Here is a 27427-nt window from a genome sequence, read left to right on the forward strand (position 1 = left end):
GGCTGTCTGATCGAAGACAGAGGGTGGTGGTGGATGGAAAATTTTCAGATTGGAGGCAGGTTGCTAGCGGAGTGCCGCAGGGATCAGTGCTTGGTCCTCTGCTCTTTGTGATTTTTATTAATGACTTAGAGGAGGGGGCTGGAGGGTGGATCAGTAAATTTGCTGATGACACCAAGATTGGTGGAGTAGTGGATGAGGTGGAGGGCTGTTGTAGGCTGCAAAGAGACATAGATAGGATGCAAAGCTGGGCTGAAAAATGGCAAATGGAGTTTAACCCTGATAAATGTGAGGCGATTCATTTTGGTAGGACTAATTTAAATGTGGATTACAGGGTCAAAGGTAGGGTTCTGAAGACTGTGGAGGAACAGAGAGATCTTGGTGTCTATATCCACAGATCTCTAAAGGTTGCCACTCAAGTGGATAGAGCTGTGAAGAAGGCCTATAGTGTGTTAGCTTTTATTAACAGGGGGTTGGAGTTTAAGAGCCGTGGGGTTATGCTGCAACTGTACAGGACCTTGGTGAGACCACATTTGGAATATTGTGTGCAGTTCTGGTCACCTCACTATAAGAAGGATGTGGAAGCGCTGGAAAGAATGCAGAGGAGATTTACCAGGATGCTGCCTGGTTTGGAGGGTAGGTCTTATGAGGAAAGGTTGAGGGAGCTAGGGCTGTTCTCTCTGGAGCGGAGGAGGCTGAGGGGAGACTTAATAGAGGTTTATCAAATGATGAAGGGGATAGATAGAGTGAACGTTCAAAGACTATTTCCTCGGGTGGATGGAGCTATTACAAGGGGGCATAACTATAGGGTTCGTGGTGGGAGATATAGGAAGGATATCAGAGGTAGGTTCTTTACGCAGAGAGTGGTTGGGGTGTGGAATGGACTGCCTGCAGTGATAGTGGAGTCAGACACTTTAGGAACATTTAAGCGGTTATTGGCTAGGCACATGGAGCACACCAGGATGATAGGGAGTGGGATAGCTTGATCTTGGTTTCAGATAAAGCTCGGCACAACATCGTGGGCCGAAGGGCCTGTTCTGTGCTGTACTGTTCTATGTTCTATCTATGTTCGATGTGAGATTATTCACTTTGGAAGCAAAAACAAGGCGGCAGATTACTACCTGAATGGCTGTAAATTGGGAGAGGGGAGTGTGCAGCGGGACCTGGGTGTCCTTGTGTACCAGTCACTGAAGGTAAGCATGCAGGTGCAGCAGGCGGTAAAGGCGGCAAATGGCATGTTGGCCTTCATTGCGAGAGATTTTGAGTACAGGAGCAGGGATGTGTTGTTGCAATTATACAGGGCCTTGGTGAGGCCACACCTAGAGTACTGTGTGCAGTTTTGGTCTCCTTTGCTGAGGAAGGATATTCTTGCTCTCGAGGGAGTGCAGCAAAGATTTACCAGGCTGATTCCGGGGATGATGGGGCTGATGTATGGGGAGAGATTGACTAGGTTGGGATTGTTTTTGCTGGAGTTCAAACGAATGAGAGGGAATCTCATAGAGACTTATAAAATCCTCACAGGTCTCCACAGGGTAGATGTTCCCAATGGTGGGGGAGTCCAGAACCAGGGTTTACAGTCTGAGGATTCGGGGTAAACCATTTAGGACGGAGGTGGGGAGACATTTCTTCACCCAAAGAGTGGTGAGCCTGTGGAATTCATTACCACAGGAAGTAGTTCATAGAAATCATAGAAACCCTACAGTACAGAAAGAGGCCATTCGGCCCATCGAGTCTGCACCGACCACAATCCCACCCAGGCCCTGCCCCCATATCCCCATTAAAACATTGAATGTATTCAAGAGGCGGCTGGATTTAGCACTTGGGGCAAATGGGATCAAAGGTTATGGGGAGAAAGCAGGATTAGGCTCTTGAGTTGGATGATCAGCCATGATCGTAATGAATGGCGGAGCAGGCTCGAAGGGCCAAATGGCTTCCTTCTGCTCCTATCTTCTATGTTTCTATGTTCATTATTTATTTTACAGCAATTGCAGTTTCTATAACACTTTAATAAATGATCTGAAAGTTCTGGGGCAGATTAGGAGCCTCTCTTGTAAGGTCTCTTGGTGGCAGTAGGGAAGAAGCTTTTCTTAAGTTGGTTGGTAAGTGATCACAGACTTTCATATCTTTTTCCCGATGGAAGAGATTATGTCCAGGGTCCTTAACTATGCTGGCTGCTTTTCCAAGGCAGTGGGAAGTGTAGACAGAGTCAATGGATGGGAGGCTGGTTTGCGTGATGGATTGGGCTACATTCATGACCTTTTGTAGTTTCATGTGGTCTTGGACAGAGCATAAACAGCAAGTGATAGACAGAGCTAAGCGATCCCACAACTAACGGATCAGATCTAAGCTCTGCAGTCCTGCCACATCCAGCTGTGAATGGTGGTGGACAATTAAACAACTCACTGGAGGCGGCTCCACAAATATCCCCATCCTCAATGACTGGGGAGCCCAGCACATCAGTGTGAAAGATAAGGCTGAAGCATTCTCAGCAATCTTCAGCCAGAAGTGCCGAGTGGATGATTTAATTTGATTTATTGTCACATATTAACATACAGTGAAAAGTATTGTTTCTTGCACACTACAGACAAAACATACCGTTTATAGAGAAGGAAACAAAAGAGTGCAGAATGTAGTGTTACAGTCATAGCTAGGGTGCAGAGAAAGATCAACTTAATGCAAGGAAAGTCCATTCAAAAGTCTGACAGCAGCAGGGAAGAAGCTGTTCTTGAGTCGGTTGGTACGTGACCTCAGACTTTTGTATCATTTTCCCAATGGAAGGTGGTGGAAGAGAAAATGTCCGGGGTCCGTGGAGTCCTTAATTATGCTGGCTGCGTTGCCGAGGCAGCGGGAAGTGTAGAAAGAATCAATGGATGGGAGGCTGGTTTGCGTGATGGATTGGGCTACATTCACGACCTTTTGTAGTTCCTTGTGGTCTTGGGCAGAGCAGGAGCCATACCAAGCTGTGATACAACCAGAAAGAATGCTTTCTATGGTGCATCTGTAAAAGTTGGAGAGAGTCGTAGCTGACATGCCAAATTTCCTTAGTCTTCTGAGAAAGTAGAGGCATTGGTGGGCTTTCTTAACTATTGTGTCAGCATGGGAGGACCAGGACAGGTTGTTGGTGATCTGGACACCTAAAAACTTGAAGCTCTCGACCCTTTCTCCTTCTTCCCCATTGATATAGCCAGAGGTAGTAGTAGAGGCGGGTACAATTTTGTCTTTTAAAAAGCATTTAGACGTTTCCTGAAGTTGAGGACGATCTCCTTCATTTTGTTGACATTGATGATCCATCTCAGCTCCCTCCAGTGGGTCACCAAAGACCCTTAGACAGCACTTTCCAAACCCATGACCACTTCCATCTAGAAGGACAAAGACATTCCGACGAGAGCAATTCAGGGAGTTGGGAAATAGGCTAAAAAGTAGGGCCTCCAGGGTGGCCATCTCTGGGCTGCTCCCAATGCCTCGTGCCAGTGAGGCTAAGAATAGGGAGTTAGTACAATTGAATGCTTGGCCAAAGGACTGGTCCAGGAGGGAGGGCTTCATTTGCCTAGATCAATGGGAAGTTTTCAGGAGAGGATGGCACCTGTACAAGAAGGACGGGTCACAACTAAGTTGGAAGGGCACGAATATCCTGGCTGGGAGTTTTGCTAGTGCAGTTCGGGGGGGTTTAAACTAGTATGGCAGGGGGGAGGGGATCAAAATATTAGGTCTACAAGTGTAGAGGCTGGGGACGAGCTTGGGGCTGGGACAAGGCTGGCTAAGAAGAAGAGCACTCTGGGGGAGGATGACCTCACTGGGCCTGGAGGTCTGGAGTGCTTATACTTCAATGCTTGGAGCCCAAAGAAGTAGGGGAGATCCTAAATGAATACTTTGCGTCGGTATTCACAAAGGAGAGGGATGTGTTGACTGGGAGTGTCTCGGAGGGGAATGTTGAACCATTGGAGAAAATCTCCATTACAAAGGAGGAAGTGTTAGGTTTGTTAGAGAATTTAAAGACTGACAAATCCCCAGGGCCTGATGGAATCTATCCAAGGCTGCTCAGGGAGACGAGAGATGAAATCGCTGGGCCTCTGACGCAAATCTTTGTCTCGTCACTGGACACAGGTGAGGTCCCAGAGGATTGTAGGATAGCTAATGTGGTCCCGTTATTTAAGAAGGGTAGGAAGGATAACCCGGGTAATTATAGGTCGGTGAGCTTGACGTCCGTGGTGGGGAAGTTGTTGGAGGAGATTCTTAGAGATAGGATGTATGCACATTTAGCTAGGAATAAACTCATTAACGATAGTCAGCATGGTTTTGTGAGAGGGAGGTCATGCCTCACTAACCTGGTGGAGTTTTTTGAAGAAGTGACCAAAATGGTTGACGAGGGAAAGGCCGTGGATGTCGTCTATATGGACTTTAGTAAAGCGTTTGACAAAGTCCCTCATGGTAGGCTGGTGAAAAAGGTTGGATCTCATGGGATAAAGGGGGAGGTGGCTAGATGGGTGGAGAACTGGCTTGGTCACAGAAGACAGAGGGTGGTAGTGGAAGGGTCTTTTTCCGGCTGGAGGCCTGTGACTAGTGGTGTTCCACAGGGCTCTGTATTGGGACCTCTGCTGTTTGTGATTTATATAAACGATCTGGAAGAAGGTGTAACTGGGGTGATCAGTAAGTTTGCGGACGACACAAAATTGGCAGGACTTGCAGATAGTGAGGAGCATTGTCAGAAGCTACAGAAGGATATAGATAGGCTGGAAATTTGGGCAAAGAAATGGCAGATGGAGTTCAATCCTGATAAATGCAAAGTGATGCATTTTGGTAGAACTAATGTTGGGAGGAGCTATACGATAAATGGCAGAACCATAAAGGGTGTAGATACGCAGAGGGACCTGGGTGTGCAAGTCCACAGGTCCTTGAAGGTGACGTCACAGGTGGAGAAGGTGGTGAAGAAGGCATATGGCATGCTTGCCTTTATAGGACGGGGCATAGAGTATAAAAGTTGGGGTCTGATGTTGCAGATGTATAGAACGTTGGTTTGGCCGCATCTGGAATACTGCGTCCAGTTCTGGTCGCCACACTACCAGAAGGATGTGGAGGCTTTGGAGAGAGTACAGAGGAGGTTTACCAGGATGTTACCTGGTATGGAGGGGCTTAGTTATGAGGAGAGATTGGGTAAACTGGGGTTGTTCTCCCTGGAAAGACGGAGGATGAGGGGAGACTTAATAGAGGTGTATAAAATTATGAAAGGCATAGATAGGGTGAACGGTGGGAAGCTTTTCCCCAGGTCGGTGGTGACGTTCATGAGGGGTCATCGGTTCAAGGTGAAGGGGGGGGGGGGGGGGGGGGGGAGGTTTAACACAGATATCAGATGGACATATTTTACACAGAGGGTGGTGGGGGCCTGGAATGCGCTGCCAGGCAAGGTGGTGGAGGCGGACACACTGGGAACATTTAAGACTTATCTCGACAGCCATATGAACGGAGTGGGAATGGAGGGATACAAAAGAATGGTCTAGTCTGGACCAGGGAGCGGCGCGGGCTTGGAGGGCCGAAGGGCCTGTTCCTGTGCTGTATTGTTCTTTGTTCTTTGACAGCAGATACATGGGAACACCACCACCTGGAAGTTCCCTCCAAGCTACTCACTGTCTTGACTTGGAAACATATTACCGTTCCTTCACAGTCACTGGGTCAAAATCCTGGAATTCCCTCCCTAATGGCATTGTGGATCAACCCATAGAACATGGACTGCAGCGGTTCAAGAAGACAGCTCACACCAACTTCTCAAGAGCAAGTAGGGATGGGCAATAAATGCAGGCTAGCCAGTGATGCCTATGTCCCACGAATGGATAATAAAATGCAGCAGCCATACCAAGCTGGGGTGCTTTCTGTAGTGCATCTGTAAAAATTGGTGAGTCGTAGCAGACATGCCAAATTTTCTTAGTCTCCTGAGAAAGTAGAGGCATAGGTAGGCTTTCTTCATTCAGTTTTAGATTGGAGTGTGTCTGACCACTGTCAGCCTGTGGGCTTAAAAGGGACTGTGCATTTCCTGAGACCATTATGGCATAAGGTATATTTGTAACTCCAGCTCCTCTTTAAATCCGTGTGCCTTTGTTAAGATAAGTGGGAGCAAAGGAATATTTAGTCAAACTCTTCCAGTTCAATAATTGTTTTTTGTTGTTAAAAGCTGATTGGCTGCCCTGCGACCCAATTGTAACACCAACTGGTATTGTAACAGTGTGATTAGTAAATGTACCATGTGTCAATTTAATATTATGACTGATTACTCCACATTGGATCCACAAGTTATCAGTGTTGGAATTACCTCACTCCCAGATAAGAGAGGAACTACAGGGAATCTGAAACTAAACGGTGGTTGTAGAGACTGCTGCCTGAGGTTAAGCATTGATTACACCGTTCCTTGATGCAATTAAGCTAAAAATGTTGGAATTAACGGTTTTAATTTTTAATTACAGGCAGTCCAGAAGTTTAAAAAGGGGCAGGTAATGTCATTTGTTATTTTAAAGCACGTTTAAAAATTGGCAAGTCACGTTACAGCTTTATAGAACTTTAGTTAGATCGCACTTGGAATATAGTGTTCAATTCTGGTCGCCACACTACGAGAAGGATGAGGATGCTTTGGAGAGGGTACAGAAAAGATTTACCAGGATGTTGCCTGGCATGGAGGGCATTAGCTATGAGGAGAGGTTGGAGAAACTTGGTTTGTTCTCACTGGAACGATGGAGGTTGAGGGGCGACCTGATAGAAGTCTACAAGATTATGAGGGGCATGGACAGAGTGGATAGTCAGAAGCTTTTTCCCAGGGTGGAAGAGTCAATTACAAGGGGGCACAGGTTTAAGGTGCGAGGGGCAAGGTTTAAAGGAGATGTACGAAGCAGAATTTTTTACACAGATAGTGGGTGCCTGGAACTCGCTGCCGGGGGAGGTAGTGGAAGCGGATACAATAGTGAATTTTAAGGGGCGTCTTGACAAGTACATGAATAGGATGGGAATAGAGGGATATAGTCCCCAGAAGGGTAGGGGGTTTTAGTTCAGTCAGGCAGCATGGTTGGTGCAGGCTTGGAGGGCCGAAGGGCCTGTTCCTGTGCTGTAATTTTCTTTGTTCACATGCGTGCACGTGTGCATAATAAACAGATTTTTGTGTGGATGATATTTGTGTGTTTTGAGCTCGTGTGTTTTCCATCCCAAAATTGCGATTTTGTGGCAATATTTCTTTAAGTTCAAAAAGTAACAAAAGGGTGTGTAACTAATTCTAGTAACTCTTTCCCAAAATTGAACCTGCAGTAATGGCTGATTCCAAAAAAGAACAAAGAACAGTACAGCACAGGAACAAGCCCTTCGGCCCTCCAAGCCTGTGCCAATTACGTTGTTCTATCTAGACCAACCGCTTATATCCCTCTATTCCCCGCCTGTTCATGTGTCTATCCAGATAAGTCTTAAATGTCGCTGTGGTGAACCATTGTTGGTTCCCACTGTGGGGTTGTTCTAATGTTGTTGTTGGGCTAGGGTGGGATTAATACACCTGTGGTTGTTACTGTTGTGGCACATCCCAGTCGGGCTCCGCCTCCTGGGAGAGGTATAAGATCCCCTGCTCGGGCGGGACCTCGTCAGTCTGGGATGGTGTACTTACGTTCTATTAGTTCCATTGTTAGACAATAAAAGCCTTCTGTTACCGAAGCTTCGTGCCTTGAGTTCAATTGACGTGCATCAATTTTATTGTCTAACACTAAGCTCTCGACGGAAAGGAGAGTATGGAGCAAATCTTAAAGCCAGAACGTCTGACGCTGGATCCACGTGCGGTCGGCGCCTCTAACACCTTCGACCACTGGCTGAAGTGTTTTGAGGACTACCTGGCAGCCTCCACAGCGGTCACCACAGGTGATGACAGACTCCGGGTCCTCCATGCGAGGGTAAGCGACACAGTCTACCTCGCGATCCGTGCGGCCACCACTTACCCGAGGGCCCTCGAGCTTTTAAAAAAGCGCTACACGAAACCTCCCAACGAGATCCACGCTCGTTACCTCCTCGCTACACGACGTCGGCAGTCGGGCGAAACCATGGAGGATTACGCCAATGAGTTCTTGCAGCTTGCCAGGGGCTGCGACTGCAAAGCTGTGTCGGCTGAGCAGTATATGTATGACCTCGCCCGAGATGCGTTTGTGGCAGGGGTAGGGTCTTCGTACATCCGTCTCAAGCTGCTAGAAAAGGGGAATCTCAACCTGACCCAAGCTATGGAATTGGCTGAAATGCTGGAGGCGGCTTCGAAGAGCTTGGTCCTGTATCCGGAGGACCACGTGGAGACAACGTGGCAGGAGCAGTCGCAAATCCCTCCTCGCCCCACGGGCTCGAAGTGCAGTGTTATGGCGTGCTCCCATGTAGACCTGACGACGGCTGCAGCCCCATGCGGCCCGCGGTGCTACTTCTGCGGAGAAGCCAAGCATCCACGACAAAAGTGTCCCGCTAAAGCGGTGGTCTGTAACCAATGCGGTAAAAAGGGGCACTATGCGAAGGTGTGTAGATCGAAGCCCAAGAACGGCAGTGCAGCCTGTGACCCTTCGGAACGGGGATCGTCACCATCGACGTCGAAGTACCCACGGGGTTCGTCCACGTGCGAGTCCAGGACGACGCCATTGTGGTCGACGGAGTCGGAGGAGGATGACCACCAGGAGTCGCTACGCTTGGCGCCCTCAACCATGTGCGATTCATGGGGGCGGCCATTTTGGTCGACGACGACCAGGAGCGACCAGCAGGGGTCCTCAGCATCGACCTCAGCTGCCTGCAGTGACGTTCAAGGACCAACGGTGGCGTCGATCACCCTGAACCAGGCTAAGCACCACAGGCTTGACTGTTCAATGATGGACATAGAGGTAAATGGTCGTGCAATTTATTGTCTGTTTGACAGCGGGAGCACTGAGAGCTTTATTCACCCTGACACTGTAAAGAGGTGTGGACTCCAGATTCAACCTGCCAAACAGACAATCTCTATGGCATCAAGGTCCCGGTCTGTCCCTGTTCAAGGACGTTGTGTGGTAACTCTGAAAGTGCAAGGCACAATTTACGAGCGATTCAGGCTCCTTGTGTTGCCGCATCTTTGCGCACCAATTCTCCTCGGACTAAACTTTATGGTCCACATGAAGAGTGTGATCCTACAGTACGGTGGGCCACTCCCTTCGCTGACAGTAGGGGAACAACTGCAGTCTCCAAATTGTCCAAAGCGCCCCGCATGCAATCTTTCTACATTAAAGATCACCACACCCTCTTTATTCAAGAATCTGGTACCAGGCTGCAAGCCCATCGCTACTAAAAGTAGGCGTTACAGCGCTGAAGATCGGATCTTCATCAGATCTGAGGTTCAGCGACTCCTCAAAGAAGGGATCATACAGCCCAGTGTTAGTCCGTGGAGAGCACAGGTTGTGGTGGTCAAGAGCGGGAACAAACCCCGGATGGTCATTGATTACAGTCAGACCATTAATCGATATACGCAGCTGGATGCGTATCCTCTCCCGCGCATATCTGATATGGTCAATCAGATTGCGCAGTACCGGGTGTTCTCCACCATAGACCTTAAGTCCGCCTACCACCAACTCCCCATTCGCCCAGAGGACCGACACTACACGGCTTCTGAGGCAGATGGTCGTCTGTATCAGTTTCTTAGGGTTCCATTTGGTGTCACCAATGGGGTCTTGGTCTTCCAGCGTGCTATGGACCGAATGGTGGACCAGAACAGGCTGCGGGCTACCTTCCCGTACCTGGATAATGTCACCATCTGCGGCCGTGATCAGCAGGACCATGACACAAATCTCCAGAACTTTTTACGCACTGCATCTCGCCTGAATTTGACCTACAACAGGGAGAAGTGTGTATTCCGTACGCGCCGGTTAGCCATCCTGGGATACGTGGTGGAAAACGGGGTCATTGGCCCTGATCCCGACCGTATGCGCCCCCTTGCTGAACTTCCCTTGCCCGCTAGCGCAAAAGCACTGAGGAGATGCCTAGGCTTCTTCTCCTATTATGCGCAGTGGGTCCCCAACTACGCGGACAAAGCCCGTCCGCTTATTAAGTCCACGACTTTTCCACTCACGCCAGAGGCCCAATTGGCCTTCAAGGCATTGAAACACGACATTGCGAAAGCCACGATGCACGCGGTAGATGAATCCATCCCTTTTCAGGTGGAAAGCGATGCATCTGATTTCGCCCTGGCCGCCACACTAAACCAGGCGGGCAGGCCCGTCGCGTTTTTTTCCTGCACCCTCCAAGGCCCCGAAATTCGGCATTCAGCGGTGGAAAAGGAGGCCCAGGCCATTGTGGAGGCCGTCAGACACTGGCGCCATTACCTGGCGGGGAAGCGGTTCACCCTGATCACGGACCAGCGGTCCGTGGCGTTCATGTTCAACAACACGCAGAGGGGCAAGATCAAGAATGACAAGATCTTGCGGTGGAGAATTGAACTCTCCACCTATAACTACGATATCATGTATCGTCCAGGGATACTCAATGAGCCCTCGGATGCCCTCTCGCGCGGAACATGCGCTACTATGCAGGAGGATCGCTTGAATGCCCTCCATAATGACCTGTGCCATCCTGGGGTCACTCGGCTCTACCACTTTATCAAAGCCCGCAACCTGCCTTACTCGGTGGAGGACGTCAGGTCGGTGACAAGGAGCTGTCGGATTTGCGCGGAATGCAAACCGCACTTTTACCGACCTGACCGGGCACATTTGGTCAAGGCCACTCGCCCCTTCGAGAGGCTGAGTGTGGATTTTAAGGGCCCCCTTCCCTCAACAGATCGGAACGTGTACTTTCTGAACATAATAGACGAGTACTCCCGGTTCCCGTTTGTTGTCCCCTGCGCGGACACGTCGACTGCCACGGTGATCAAGGCATTCCGTGATCTTTTTACCCTGTTCGGGTACCCCAGCTATATCCATAGCGACAGGGGCTCGTCGTTCATGAGTAATGACTTGAGGCAATTCCTGCTCTCATACGGGATTGCCTCTAGTAGGACCACGAGTTACAACCCTAGGGGTAATCGACAGGTGGAAAGAGAGAATGCTACAGTCTGGAAGGCTGTCCTATTGGCGCTGAAGTCCAAAGGCCTTCCAGTCTCCCATTGGCAGGAGGTCCTCCCAAATGCGCTTCACTCCATTCGCTCCCTCCTGTGTACGGCAACCAATGCTACTCCCCATGAGAGGATGTTCTCATTCCCTCGGAAGTCGTCCTCGGGGATATCTTTACCAGCCTGGTTGACGTACCCAGGACCCGTCCTTCTGCGGCGACATGTAAGGGCCCGCAAGTCCGACCCCTTGGTCGAACAGGTCCACCTCCTCCACGCCAACCCTCAGTATGCCTATGTGGCATATCCTGACGGGCGAGAGGACACAGTCTCGATCCGAGACCTGGCGCCCGCAGGGGACGTAGCAACTCCTGTCGCTCCCATACCCCCAGTGACGAATCCCTTATCCCTTATTTCTCCCCCGGACGTGGCGCGGTCAGCACCGGGACCAGTGCTTAACAGTTATACTCCAATGCACAGCTTGCCTGAGCCCCGGAGATCGGCGCCATCGCAGAATGTACCGGGATCCCCTGCACTACCGTTTCATCAGGGTCAACCGGCCTGTGAGTCCATGGGAGGACAGCCGGACGCTGTTTTGGGGAGAACGCCACCGCAAGCACCTACTCCGGTGTCACCGCCGGTATTGAGGAGGTCACAACGACGGTGCGGTCCTCCAGACCGTCTGGACTTATAATCTGTTGACTTTTTTTTTAGTCTGTTTTCGTACCCCGCCGGCCTTTGTTCTCAAAGGAGGGGTGAATGTGGTGAACCATCGTTGGTTCCCACTGTGGGGTTGTTCTAATGTTGTTGTTGGGCTAGGGTGTTCACACTGTGGGATTGTTCTAATGTTGTTGTTGGGCTAGGGTGTTCACACTGTGGGATTGTTCTAATGTTGTTGTTGGGCTAGGGTGGGATTAATACACCTGTGGTTGTTACTGTTGTGGCACATCCCAGTCGGGCTCCGCCTCCTGGGAGAGGTATAAGACCCCCTGCTCGGGCGGGACCTCGTCAGTCTGGGATGGTGTACTTACGTTCTATTAGTTCCATTGTTAGACAATAAAAGCCTTCTGTTACCGAAGCTTCGTGCCTTGAGTTCAATTGACGTGCATCAGTCGCTGACGTGTCTGCCTCAACCACCTCACTTAGCAGTCCATTCCAAGATATTTTCATGTGGGAATTTTAATCTGTGGGCGGTACGGTGGCAGTGGTTAGCACTGCTGCCTCACAGCGCCAGGGACCCAGTTTCAATTCCCGGTTTGGGTCACTGTCTGTGTGGAGTTTGCACGTTCTCCCCATGTCTGTGTGGGTTTCCTCTGGGTGCTCCGGTTTCCTCCCACACTCCAAAGATGTGCAGGTTAGGTTGATTGGCCATGCCTAATTGCCCCTTAGTGTCAGGGGGAGTAGCCAGGGTAATTAATTAGGATTATGGAGATAGGGCCTGGGGGGGATTGTGGTCGGTGAAGACTTGATGGGCTGAATGGCCTCTTTCTGCACTGTAGGGATTCTATGATAAAATTCACACATGAGAATAGGGTTGTTTTGTTGATAGAGATTACCATTAATCCTGCGCTAGTTTGGTCTTGGGTTCATGACCTTTTATAGAAACTCAATATTTCTGGGGAGGAGTCCTTGTTTTGACAGTTAGGAAAAGGAATTTGATGAAAGTTTTTAAAGACTTTCTTTGTTGAAGTGTAAAACAGGTTTGTCTGGCTTAGTGAAATGCTTTTGTCAGTTTGATTTGAGAGAGCTTGGAATTTTGAAAAAATTGGAAAAGTAATTTAAAATATTCAGCAGAATGTTCTGAAATCGGAGAAGTTTGTTGGAAAAAATACATCACAGAATCTAAAACCAAAAGGAGTTGAAAGAGAGATTCGGATATTTTTCTGGTAGCAAAAACCCAGCTCAGAACAGCCAGAGTTTTTGCCAAAGTCTTTGTGGCTAAAAGAAAGGCAGTGGTGACGACATTGCGAGTCCCACCCTCTGCAGCTGCAGAAGTGCTCAGTTAAAGGTGTGAAACTATGCAAGGGTGGCAGTGTTTCTGCCCCTTTACAAAATTCTGTACAACATTGCAGATAAGGTGAGCCGAACAGTCTCCACCAGGCACTCCAACTTACAAACCAGGCAAGCACATTCCAATTGTTTCCTGCAGCTGAGAAGAACATTTCAAAAATAAGATTTGGCACAACACAAATTTCAAAAACAAAGCTGATGTGTAAAAAGGAACAACTCGCTGAGGAAAACAAATCATAACAATAAATTAATAATGTAAAAATTGAGTAATAAATAACGACAATAGGCGAGTGACCTGTTATGGGAATTAGCAGCTATGGAAACAGACGACTAGGTGTGGAAAGACAATTGGAATGGAACACAAGAGAAAGGCTTTGTAGGATGTCGCTCGTCATGTTACTCAAGACGACTTTCTGTTTTAGCCCAGAAGGGTCAGTCAGGCTGGGAATCCGTGAGCTGGTTAATATTTACCATCACAACATGATAAAGTCAAGGCCAGAAGATGAACTTCAAAGTTATTCAGGAAATACATCAAAAGGTTTGGGTATGATATCCCTCTGTCCCTGGCCACAGACAGCAATTGGGAAAGAAACAGAACAATCCAGGAGAAGGCTCTAGAAAAGACAAACGCAGAACAGGTTCATTCAGCGAAAGGTGAAGTCCAATCCCAAGCGAAGGTGGTGGGAAACATTTTTGACAAACCTTCAGATCCATCCATGGATCTGCATTATCTCACGTATGTAGAGTTTATAATTACAGGACCAAATAATTAATTAATATAAATGAGATGATTATGAATTGAAGTTTGGATGCTGCAAGGGAGAACACATCTTATACAATGTTTTTAACCATTTAGCTGAATTTCAGTTTGATGATTAATGCTTTTATCAAGTTGCAAAGTAGACATATTACAGATGTTTATGAGAATGCGAGCATGCGATTAACTTGCTCCCACGATTGCACAGGTTGCACATTTAGCTTAAAAAGTTTTATTCATTCCCCAAATGGCCAATTATTTACCTTCGCTACAGTTAGATGTATAATAAAAGAGATCTTGGTCATGCTTCTTTCAATAAACTCAGAATGGATGATTATACAAAGTTGGGATTAGAAGCAGGAATAAGGCCAATCGAGCCTGCACCACCATTCAATAAGATCATGGATGATCTGCTTGTAACTTTAACCCCACATTCCTGCCGACCCCAATAACCTTTCACCCCTTTGTTAATCAAGAATCTATCGCTGCCTTAAAAATATTCAGACTCTGCTTCCACTGCCTTTTGAGGAAGAGTTCCAGAGACTCACCACCCTCTGAGAAACAAATTCACCTTATCTGTGTCTGGAATGAGTGACCCTTCATTTTTAAACAGTGACCCCCCCCCCAACCCGACACAAGAGGAAACAGCCTCTCCACAGCCACCCTGTCAATACACCTCAGGATTTTAAAGGTTTTGATCAAGTCACCTCTTACTCTTCTAAACTCCAGTGGATACGAGCCCAGCCTGTCCAACCCTTCCTCAGACAACCCGCCCATTCCTAGTAAACATTTGCTGATCTGCTTCTAACGCATTTACAAAGAACAAAGAACAGTACAGCACAGGAAACAGGCCCTTCGGCCCTCCAAGCCTGTGCCGCTCCTTGGTCCAACTAGACCAATCGTTTGTATCCCTCCATTCCCAGGTTGCTCATGTGACTATCCAGGTAAGTCTTAAACGATGTCAGCGTGCCTGCCTCCACCACCCTACTTGGCAGCGCATTCCAGGCCCCCACCACCCTCTGTGTAAAAAACGTCCCTCTGATGTCTGAGTTATACTTCGCCCCTCTCAGCTTGAGCCCGTGACCCCTCGTGATCGTCACCTCCGACCTGGGAAAAAGCTTCCCACTGTTCACCCTATCTATACCCTTCATAATCTTGTATACCTCTATTAGATCTCCCCTCATTCTCCGTCTTTCCAAGGAGAACAACCCCAGTCTACCCAATCTCTCCTCATAGCTAAGACCCTCCATACCAGGCAACATCCTGGTAAACCTTCTCTGCACTCTCTCCAATGCCTCCACGTCCTTCTGGTAGTGCGGCGGCCAGAACTGGACGCAGTATTCCAAATGTGGCCGAACCAGCGTTCTATACAGCTGCATCATCAGACTCCAGCTTTTATACTCTATATCCCGTCCTATGAAGGCAAGCATACCATATGCATCTTTCTTTAAATAAGGAGACCAATACTGTGCACAATGCTCCAGATCTGATCTCACCAATGGCCTGTACAACTGAAACATAACGTCTGTACTTTTGTAACCATTTCATAGAACCATAGAAAATTACAGCTCAGAAACAGGCCTTTTGGCCCTTCTTGTCTGTGCCGAACCATTTTTTGCCTAGTCCCACTGACCTGCACTTGGACCATATCCCTCCACACCCCTCTCATCCATGAACCCATCCAAGTTTTTCTTAAATGTTAAAAGTGACCCCGCATTTACCACTTTATCCAGCAGCTCATTCCACACTCCCACCACTCTCTGCGTGAAGAAGCCCCCCCTAATATTCCCTTTAAGCTTTTCTCCTTTCACCCTTAGCCCATGCCCTCTGGTTTTTTTCTCCCCTAGACTCAGCGGAAAAAGCCTGCTTGCATTCACTCTATCTATACCCATCAAAATCTTATACACCTCTATCAAATATCCCCTCAATCTTCTACACTCCAGGGAATAAAGTCCCAACCTATTCAATCTCTCTCTGTAACTCAGCTTCTCAAGTCCTGGCAACATCCTAGTGAACCTTCTCTGTACTCTTTCAACCTTATTTACATCCTTCCTGTAACTAGGTGACCAAAACTGTATACAATACTCCAAATTCGGCCTCACCAATGCCTTATATAACCTTACCATAACACTCCAACTTTTATACTCGATACTCCGATTTATAAAGGCCAATGTACCAAAGGCACTCTTTACGACCCTATCCACCTGTGACGTCACTTTTAGAGAATTCTGTACCTGTATTCCCAGATCCCTCTGTTCAACTGCACTCTTCAGAGTCCTACCATTTACCCTGTACATTCTTCTTTGGTTTGTCCTTCCAAAGTGCAATATCTCACACTTGTCTGCGTTAAATTCCATTTGCCATTTTTCAGCCCATTTTTCTAGTTGGTCCAAATCCCTCTGCAAGCTTTGAAAACCTTCCTCACTCTCCACTACACCTCCAATCTTTGTATCATCAGCAAACTTGCTGATCCAATTTACCACATTATCATCCAGATCATTTTTTTTTTTTAACTGGTCGGTGCAACATCGTGGGCCGAAGGGCCTGTTCTGCGCTGTAATGTTCTATGTTCTATGTTCTATGTTCTATCATTGATATAGATGACAAACAACAATGGACTCAACACCAATCCCTGCGGCACATCACTAGTCACAGGCCTCCACTCAGAGAAGCAATCCTCCACAACCACTCTCTGGCTTCTTCCATTGAGCCAGTGTCTAATCCAATTTACTATCTCCCCATGTATACCTAGCAACTGAACCTTCCTAACTAACCTCCCATGAGGGACTTTGTCAAAGGCCTTGCTGAAATCCAGGTAGACAACATCCACCGCCTTCCCTTCATCCACTTTCCTGGTAACCTCCTCGAAAAACTCTAATAGATTGGTCAAACATGACCTAACACGCACAAAGCCATGTTGGCTCTCCCTAATAAGTCCCTGTCTATCCAAATATTTGTAGATCCTATCCCTTATCACACCTTCCAATAACTTGCCCACCACCGACGTCAAACTTACTGGCCTATAATTTCCCGGATTTCTTTTGGAACCTTTTTTAAACAACGGAACAACATGAGCCACCCTCCAATCATCCGGCACCTCCCCTGTGAATACTGACATTTTAAATATGTCTGCCAGGGCCCCTGCAAGTTCAACACTAGCTTCCCTCAAGATCCGTGGGAATACCCTGTCCGGTCCTGGGGATTTATCCACTCTGATTTGCCTCAAGACAGCGAGCACCTCCTCCCCTTTAATCTGTAAAGGTCCCATGGCCTCCCTACCTGTTTGCCCTATTTCCGTAGACTCCATGCCCGTTTCCTCAGTAAATACGGATGCAAAAAAACCATTTAGTATCTCCCCCATCTCTTTTGGTTCCATACACAGTCTACCACTCTGGTCTTCAAGAGGACCAATTTTATCCCTCACTATCCTTTTGCTCCTAACATACCTATAGAAGCTCTTTGGATTTTCCTTCACTCTGTCTGCCAAAGCAACCTCATGTCTTCTTTTAGCCCTCCTGATTTCCCGCTTAAGTAGCTTCTTGCACTTTTTATACTCCTCGAGCATCTGATCAGTTCCTTGCTGCCTGTACATTTCATACAACTCTATCTTCCTCTTAATCAGTGTTACAATCTCCCTCGAGAACCAAGGTTCCTTATTCCTATTTCCTTTGCCTTTAATCCTGACAGGAACATACAAACTCTGCACTCTCAAAATTTCTCCTTTGAAGGCCTCCCACTTTCCATTTACATCCTTACCAGAGAACAGCCTCACAATAAACAATAAACCTCACAATAAACAATATAATTCTATCCGCTATCCTAATTACTTGCTGCACCTGTACACTAATCTTTTGTAATTCATGCACCAGGACACCCAGATCCCTCTGCACTCTTTTTTATTCTCCCTACAACATGGACAATTTCACATCTGCCCATATTATATTTTATTTGCCAGATTCCCACTTACTTGACCAATCCATTATCCTTTTGTAGCCTCCTTAGGTCCACTTCACAATTTACTTTCCCACCTATTTACGAATTTAACAACTATGCCTTCAACTGTCTTTCCTTTCAGTAATGTTTCCCAGTCCATCATGGCCAATTCATGTCTCACACCATCATAATTACCTTCAGTACCCCATGCCAACACTATAGTTAAGAAAGCCCACCAACGCCTCTACTTTCTCAGAAGACGAAGGAAATTTGGCATGTCAACTACAACTCTCACCAACTTTTACTGATGCACCATAGAAAGCATTCTTTCTGGTTGTATCACAGCTTGGTATGGCTCCTGCTCTGCCCAAGACTGCAAGGAACTACAAGAGGTCGTGAATGTAACCCAGTCCATCACGCAAACAAGCCTCCCATCCATTGACTCTGTCTGCACTTCCCACCGCCTTGGCAAAGCAGCCAGCATAATCAAGGACTCCATGCAGCCCGGCCATTCTCTCTTCCACCACCTTCCGTCAGGAAAAGATACAAAACTCTGAGGTCACGTACCAACCGACTCAAGAACAGCTTCTTCCCTGCTGCCATCAGACTTTTGAATGGACCTACCTCACATTAAGTTGATCTTTCTCTACACCCTAGTTATGACAGTAGCATGACATTCTGCACTCTCTCCTTTCCTTCTCTATGAACGGTATGCTATGTCTGTATAGCACTCAAGAAACAATGTTATTCACTGTGTACCAATACATGTGACAATAATAAATCAAATAAATAAATAATTTGAGATTCAGGTCCATGGTCTCCGAATCAACTACATCACAATCCAAGTTGATAAAGAATTCTATCATATTATTCATCCCCAAGGGTTATACAACAAAGAACAGTACAGCACAGAACAGGCCCTTCGGCCCACGATGTTGTGCCGAGCTTTATCTGAAACCAAGGTCAAGCTATCCCACTCCCTATCATCCTGGTGTGCTCCATGTGCCTATCCAATAACCGCTTAAATGTTCCTAAAGTGTCTGACTCCACTATCACTGCAGGCAGCCCATTCCACACCCCAACCACTCTCTGCGTAAAGAACCTACCTCTGATATCCTTCCTATATCTCCCACCATGATCCGTATAGTTATGCCCCCTTGTAATAGCTCCATCCACCCAAGGAAATAGTCTTTGAACGTTCACTCTATCTATCCCCTTCATCATTTTATAAACCTCTATTAAGTCTCCCCTCAGCCTCCTCCGCTCCAGAGAGAACAGCCCTAGCTCCCTCAACCTTTCCTCATAAGACCTACCCTCCAAACCAGGCAGCATCCTGGTAAATCTCCTTTGCACTCTTTCCAGCGCTTCCACATCCTTCTTATAGTGAGGTGACCAGAACTGCACACAATATTCCAAATGTGGTCTCACCAAGGTCCTGTACAGTTGCAGCATAACCCCACGGCTCTTAAACTCCAACCCCCTGTTAATAAACGCTAACACACTATAGGCCGCCTTCACAGCTCTATCCACTTGAGTGGCAACCTTTAGAGATCTGTGGATATGGACCCCAAGATCTCCCTCTTCCTCCACAGTCTTCAGAACCCTACCTTTGACCCTGTAATCCATATTTAAATTAGTCCTACCAAAATGAATCACCTCACATTTATCAGGGTTAAACTCCATTTGCCATTTTTCAGCCCAGCTTTGCATCCTATCTATGTCTCTTTGCAGCCTACAACAGCCCTCCACCTCATCCACTACTCCATCAATCTTGGTGTCATCAGCAAATTTACTGATCCACTCTTCAGCCCCCTCCTCTAAGTCAAAATAAAAATCACAAAGAGCAGAGGACCAAGCACTGATCCCTGTGGCACTCCGCTAGCAACCTGCCTCCAGTCCGAAAATTTTCCATCCACCACCACCCTCTGTCTTCGATCAGACACAGTAAGAAGTCTCACAACACCAGGTTAAAGTCCAACAGGTTTATTTGGTAGCAAATACCGTAAGCTTTCGGAGTGCTGCTAGGGCTGTTCTCTCTGGAGTGGAGGAGGCTGAGGGGAGACTTAATAGAGGTTTATAAAATGATGAAGGGGATAGATAGAGTGAACGTTCAAAGACTATTTCCTCGGGTGGATGGAGCTATTACAAGGGGGCATAACTATACGGTTCATGGTGGGAGATATAGGAAGGATATCAGAGGTAGGTTCTTTACGCAGAGAGTGGTTGGGGTGTGGAATGGACTGCCTGCAGTGAAAGTGGAGTCAGACACTTTAGGAACATTTAAGCGGTTATTGGATAGGCACATGGAGCATACCAGGTATTTGCTATTTGGTATTTGCTACCAAATAAACCTGTTGGACTTTAACCTGGTGTTATGAGACTTCTTACTGTGCTTACCCCAGTCCAACGCCGGCATCTCCACATCATGACTTCGATCAGACAGCCAGTTACCTATCCAATCGGCCAACTTTCCCTCTATCCCACACAACTAGACTGCCAACTAACCTTTTCTCATTACAGAACACCCAGTCCAAGATGGCTGGCTTCCTTGTTGGTTCCTCAATTTATTGCTCCAGAAAACCATCCCGTATGCACTCCAGAAATTTATTTCCATCTCAAGACATCACCTGCAATCCCATGTGCTTTAAATTTACATAGTAGTCTGTTATGTGAGACCTTGTCGGCTATTCACAATATTTATTCATGATTTGGAAGAGGGAACTGAATGTATTATCACTAAATTTGCAGATGACACAAATTTGGGTGGGAGGGTGAGCTGTGAGGAGGATACAGAGATGCTTCAGTGTGATTTGGACAGGCTGAGTGCATGGCAGATGCAGTATAATGTGGATAAATGTGAGGTTATGTAGGAGAAACTGGAAGACAGATTATCTAAATTGAAGGAGGCGAATACTCAATGAGACCTTGGTGTCCTCGTGCATCAGTCGTTAAAAGTAAGCGGACAGGTACGGCAGGCAGTAAAGGCGGCAAATGGTATATTGGCCTTCATTCGAGTACAGGAGCAGGGCTTTTGTGAGGCCACACCTGGAATAGTGTGCAGTTTTGGTCTCCTTATCTGAGGATGGATGTTCATATAGAAAATAGAAGCAAGACGGGCGTTCGATAGTGGGGGAGCCCAGAGCCAGGGGTCACAGTCTATGGATAAGAAGTAAACCTTTTCGGACTGAGATGAGGAATAATTTCTTCACCCAGAGGGTGGTGAATGTGTGGAATTCACTACCACAGAAAGTAGCTGAGGCCAAAACATTATATGTTTTTAAGAATAAATTAGATATAGCTCTTGTGGCTAAAGGGATCATAGGATATGGGGAGAAAGGGGGGAATCAGGATATTGAATTGGATGATCAGTCATGATCATAACGAATGGCAGAGCAAACTTGAAGGGCCAAACGGCCTACTCCTGCTCCTAGTTTCTATGTTTTTGTGAAAATGGTGCAGTAAAATTGATCAGAGTGGTGTGCAGACCATGAATTAGTGTAAAGGATGTGGAGAAACAAATTTACAAATAAATTACAGAGAGATGATAATAGCAATGCTTAATAGACACCCTGACAGATGCCAAATATGCAGCGAATCGAGGGATACAGACCGCGAAGAGGTAAAAGGTCTTTAGTTTAGAAAGTTGTCATGTGTCAGCATGGGCTTGATGGGCTGAAGGGCCTGTGCTGTACTGTTCTTTGTGTGCCAGAATTCTAGAGTAATTATGATGGGAAACTTAAATTATCCAATTATAGACAGGGATAGGAATAGCACAAAGGGACAAGAGCAGGGAGAGTTCCTGGAGTGTGTCCAAAATCATTTTTGGCAGCACTATGTTCCCAAACTGGCAGCTAAACATCAAAGGGAATCTCAAGGTGATCTATAAGCATGTAAATAATGCTTATTTACCGTACTGGGGCGGCATGGTGGCACAGTGGTTAGCACTGCTCCTTCACAGCGTCAAGGACCTGGGTTCAATTCCCGGCTTGGGTCACTGTTTGTGTGGAGATTGCATGTTCTCCCCGTATCTGCGTGGGTTTCCTCCGGTTTCCTCCCACAGTTTGAAAGACGTGCTGGTTAGGTGCATTGACCCAAACAGGTGCCGGACTCTGTCAACTAGGGGAATTTCACAGTAACTTCACTGCAGTGTTAATGCAAGCCATACTTGTGACTAATAAATAAACTTTTACTTTTTAATAACAGGGCGATTAAATAAAGAGAGTTAGGCTGATTAGGGATCAAAAATACATTAAACAAGTGCTTTATATTTGTCTTTTCAAAGCAGGAAGCTGCCACCCAGGCAACTACAGACCAGTTAGTTTGACTTCAATGGTATGGAAGCTTCTGGAAACTATAGTTTGGGACAGAATCAATAGCAATTTAGACAAGTTCAGGATAATTAAGGAAAGTCAGCATGGATTCATGAAGGAAAAATCATGTTTAATTAATTGCAGGTTTGTGAGGAGGTAACAGAGAAGGTTAATCAGGGCAATGCTGTTGATGTGGTTTATATGGATTTTGAAAAAGAGTTTGATACAGTCCCACACAACTGACTGGTGAACAAAATTCCAGTGATGGAATAATGGGAAAGTTGGCACTTGTTCTTTTAGAATGGGAATAGAGGGATATGGTCCCCGGAAGGGTAGGGGGTTTTAGTTCAGTCGGGCAGCATGGTCAGTGCAGGCTTGGAGGGCCAAAGGGCCTGTTCCTCTGCTGTAATTTTCTTTGTTCTTTGGATAAGAAATTGGCCGAGCGACAGGAAACAGAGGTGATCCTTTCTGACAAGGCATCTCGGATTTCCATTGCATCTCTGAAAAGCACATATTAATACAGAAATCTGGAATTTATTGTCCCAGATTTGTCATTCCTCCGGGAATACCGACTGGTGAGTCTAACCTCAGTGGTTGGTAAACTGATGGAGAAGATCCTGAGGGACTGGATATATGAGCATTTAGAGAGGTTTAGTATGCTCAAGAATACTCATCATGGCTTTGTCAAAGGCAGAACGTGCCTTACGAGCCTCGTGGAGTTCTTCGAAAATGTGACTAAACACATTGACGAAGGGAAAGCGGTAGATGTGGTTTATATGGATTTTAGCAAGGCGTTCAATAAGGCCCCCCATGCAAGGCTTCCAGAAAAAGTGAGAGGGCATGGGATCCAAAGGGCTGCTGCCCGGTGGATCCAGAACTGGCTTGCCCAAAGGAGGCAGAGAGTGGGTATAGATGGGTCTTTTTCTAAATGGAGGTCGGTCACCAGTGGTGTGCCCCAGGGATCTGTTCTGGGACCCTTGCTGTTTGTTATTTTCATCAATGACCTGGATGAGGAAGTGAAGGGATGGGTTGGCAAGTTTGCCGACGACACGAAGGTTGGTGGGGTTGTGGATAGTCTGGAGGGATGTCAGAAGTTACAGAGGGACATAGATAGGATGCAAGACTGGGCGGACAAGTGGCAGATGGACCTCAACCCAGATAAATGCGTCGTGGTCCATTTTGGTAGGTCAAATGGGATGAAGGAGTACAATATAAAGGGAAAGACTCTTAGTACTGGAGAGGATCAGAAGGACCTTGGGGTCCGGGTCCATAGGACTCTAAAATCGGCCCCTTAGGTGGAGGAGGTGGTTAAGAAGGCGTATGGTGTGCTGGCCTTTATCAATCGAGGGATTGAGTTTAGGAGTCCGGGGATAATCATGCAGCTATATAAGACCCTCATCAGACCCCACTTGGAGTACTGTGCTCAGTTCTGGTCGCCTCACTGTAGGAAGGATGTGGAAAAGATTGAAAGGGTGCAGAGGAGATTTACAAGGATGTTGCCTGGATTGAGTGGCATGCCTTATGAGGATAGGCTGAGGGAGCTCGGTCTTTTCTCCTTGGAGAGACGAAGGATGAGAGGAGACCTAATAGAGGTGTATAAGATGTTGAGAGGCATAGATCGGGTGGACTCTCAGAGGCTTTTTCCCAGGGTGGAAATGTCTGCTACGAGAGGATACAGGTTTAAGGTGCTGGGGGTAGGTACAGGGGAGATGTTAGGGGTGAGTTTTTCACACAGAGGGTGGTGGGTGAGTGGAATCGGCTGCCGTCAGTGGTGGTGGAGGCGAACTCAATAGGGTCTTTTAAGAGACTCCTGGATGAGTACATGGAGCCTAATAGGATGGAGGGTCATAGGTAGGTCTAGAAGGTAGGGATGTGTTCGGCACAACTTGTGGGCCGAAGGGCCTGTTTGTGCTGTAGTTTTTCTATGTTCTAAATGCGTGACATCAGCATTTTCCTGCCTTCCTTCCAATCAACTGTTCTGAATGGTTTCAGATTCCTGCACTTGCACTGTGACTATTATATCAGCCACGATTGAATGGCGGAGCAGACTCGATAGGCCGAATGCCCTCATTCTGCTCCTATGTCCATTACGGAGACGTGGGTAGAACAAGGACAGGAATGGTTGTTGGACGTTCCGGGGTATAGATGTTTCAGTAAGTGTAGGGAAGCTGGTAAAAGAGGTGGAGGAGTAGCATTGTTAATCAAGGATAGTTTAACGGCTGCGGAAAAGCACTTTGAGGGGGATATGCACACTGAGGTAATATGGGCTGCAGTTAGAAACAGGAAAGGAGCAGTCACGTTGCTAGGAGTTTACTATAGGCCCCCAAATAGTAATAGAGATGTGGAGGAAGAAATTGCTAAGCAGATTATGGATACGTGTGGGGGTCACAGGGTAGTTGTCATGGGGGACTTTAACTTTCCAAATATTGATTGGAACCTTTGTAGGTCAAATAGTTTGGATGGGGCACTTTTTGTGCAGTGTGTGCAGGAGGGTTTCCTGACACAATATGTGGATAGGCCGACAAGGGGTGAGGCCACATTGGATTTGGTACTGGGAAATGAACCGGGCCAAATGTTAGATTTGGTTGTGGGAGAGAACTTTGGAGATAGTGACCACAATTCGGTGTCTTTTGTTATTGCAATGGAGAGGGATAGGGCCGGACGGCAGGGCAAGGCTTACAATTGGGGGAGAGGTAATTATGATGCGATTAGGCAAGAATTAGGGGGCATAAGATGGGAACAGAAACTGTCAGGGAAAGGCACTGATGAAAAGTGGAACTTTTTCAAGGAACAAATACTGGGTGTCCTTGATAGGTATGTCCCTGTCAGGCAGGGAGGAAATGGCCGAGTGAGGGAACCGTGGTTCACAAAAGAGGTGGAATGTCTTGTGAAAAGGAAGAGGGAAGCTTATGTAGGGATGAGGAAACAGGGTTCAGATGGCTCGACTGAGGGTTACAAGTTAGCAAGGAACGAGCTGAAAAAGGGGCTGAGGAGAGCTAGGAGGGGACATGAGAAGTCCTTGGCGGGTCGGATCAAGGAAAACCCCAAGGCTTTTTACTCTTATGAGAGGAATAAAAGAATGACCAGGGTGAGGTTAGGGCCGGTCAAGGACAGTGGTGGGAACTTGTGTATGGAATCAGTAGAGATAGGCGAGGTGATGAATGAATACTTTTCTTCAGTGTTCACCAAGGAGAGGGGCCATGTTTTTCAGGAAGAGAAGGTGTTACAGGCTAATAGGCTGGAGGAAATAGATGTTCGGAGGGAGGATGTCTTGGCAGTTTTGAATAAACTGAAGGTCGATAAGTCCCCTGGGCCTGATGAAATGTATCCTAGGATTCTTTGGGAGGCGAGGGATGAGATTGCAGAGCCTTTGGCTTTGATCTTTGGGTCCTCGCTGTCCACGGGGATGGTGCCAGAGGACTGGAGAGTGGCAAATGTTGTTCCTCTGTTTAAGAAAGGGAATAGAAATGACCCTGGTAATTATAGACCGGTTAGTCTGACTTCGGTGGTTGGTAAATTGATGGAAAAGGTCCTTAGGGATGGGATTTACGACCATTTAGAAAGATGCGGATTAATCCGGGATAGTCAGCACGGATTTGTGAAGGGCAAATCGTGCCTCACAAATTTGATAGAATTTTTTGAGGAGGTAACTAGGTGTGTTGATGAAGGTAGGGCGGTTGATGTCATATACATGGATTTTAGTAAGGCGTTTGATAAGGTCCCCCATGGTCGGCTTATGATGAAAGTAAGGAGGTGTGGGATAGAGGGAAAGTTGGCCGATTGGATAGGTAACTGGCTGTCTGATCGAAGACAGAGGGTGGTGGTGGATGGAAAATTTTCGGACTGGAGGCAGGTTGCTAGCGGAGTGCCGCAGGGATCGGTGCTTGGTCCTCTGCTCTTTGTGATTTTTATTAATGACTTAGAGGAGGGGGCTGAAGGGTGGATCAGTAAATTTGCTGATGACACCAAGATTGGTGGAGTAGTGGATGAGGTGGAGGGGTGTTGTAGGCTGCAAAGAGACATAGATAGGATGCAAAGCTGGGCTGAAAAATGGCAAATGGAGTTTAACCCTGATAAATGTGAGGTGATTCATTTTGGTAGGACTAATTTAAATGTGGATTACAGGGTCAAAGGTAGGGTTCTGAAGACTGTGGAGGAACAGAGAGATCTTGGGGTCCATATCCACAGATCTCTAAAGGTTGCCACTCAAGTGGATAGAGCTGTGAAGAAGGCATATAGTGTGTTAGCTTTTATTAACAGAGGGTTGGAGTTTAAGAGCCGTGGGGTTATGCTGCAACTGTACAGGACCTTGGTGAGACCGCATTTGGAATATTGCGTGCAGTTCTGGTCACCTCAGTATAAGAAGGATGTGGAAGCGCTGGAAAGAGTGCAGAGGAGATTTACCAGGATGCTGCCTGGTTTGGAGTGTCGGTCTTATGAGGAAAGGTTGAGGGAGCTGGGGCTGTTCTCTCTGGAGCGGAGGAGATTGAGGGGAGACTTAATAGAGGTTTATAAAATGATGAAGGGGATAGATCGAGTGAACGTTCAAAGACTATTTCCTCGGGTGGATGGAGCTATTACGAGGGGGCATAACTATAGGGTTCATGGTGGGAGATATAGGAAGGATATCAGAGGTAGGTTCTTCACGCAGAGAGTGGTTGGGGTGTGGAATGGACTGCCTGCAGTGATAGTGGAGTCAGACACTTTCGGAACATTTAAGCGGTTATTGGATAGGCACATGGAGCACACCAGGATGGTAGGGAGTGGGATAGCTTGATCTTGGTTTCAGATGAAGGTCGGCACAACATCGTGGGCCGAAGGGCCTGTTCTGTGCTGTACTGTTCTATGTTCTATGTTCTATGTCTTATGTACTAAACTCTCTACAGAGATTTCCCATTTCAATCCCTTTCAATAGCATGTCGGATCTTAATCATTACCAATCTCCCTCTGGCACCATTAACGATTACAACTCTGGAATTCCCTTCCGGCAGCTCTCAATTACTATTTAACGCTTGGAAACAAAAGAAGCTGGGAGCACCAGGAGACCATTCAGCCCTTCGAGCCTGCTATACCATTCAATATGATCATGGCTGATTCGCTGTCTCCACACCTGCATTCTCCCCATATCCCTGAACACCTTTTGGAACACAGTAAGAAGTTTAACAACACCAGGTTAAAGTCCAACAGGTTTATTTGGTAGCAAAAGCCACACAAGCTTTCGGAGCTCTAAGTCCCTTCTTCAGGTGAGTGGGAATTCTGTTCACAAACAGAGCTTATAAAGACACAGACTCAATTTACATGAATAATGGTTGGAATGCGAATACTTACAACTAATCAAGTCTTTAAGAAACAAAACAATGTGAGTGGAGA

The 27427-nt window shown here is 47.0% G+C and overlaps 1 protein-coding gene across 6 annotated transcripts in view; it reads right to left on the minus strand.

Moving 5' to 3' along the window:
* LOC144482556 (leucine-rich repeat-containing protein 31-like) overlaps nucleotides 1–27427 on the minus strand; it is a 120286-nt gene that overhangs the window by 85476 nt on the left and 7383 nt on the right. Inside the window, exon 1 of one of the 6 annotated variants that reach the window (XM_078201522.1) lies at nucleotides 21662–21730. The exons of 2 other annotated variants lie outside the window; for them this stretch is intronic. In XM_078201522.1, coding sequence (XP_078057648.1) covers nucleotides 21662–21672 — 11 coding nt within the window. In that variant the 5' untranslated portion in view covers nucleotides 21673–21730. Of the gene's footprint in view, nucleotides 1–13528; nucleotides 13600–21661; nucleotides 21738–27427 lie in introns of those variants that run through there. 3 more of the 6 variants (XM_078201518.1, XM_078201521.1, XM_078201523.1) reach the window with 3 other exon arrangements.

Source organism: Mustelus asterias, chromosome 3 (assembly GCF_964213995.1).
Source record: "Mustelus asterias chromosome 3, sMusAst1.hap1.1, whole genome shotgun sequence".
In the NCBI taxonomy this organism is placed as follows: Eukaryota; Metazoa; Chordata; class Chondrichthyes; order Carcharhiniformes; family Triakidae; genus Mustelus; species Mustelus asterias.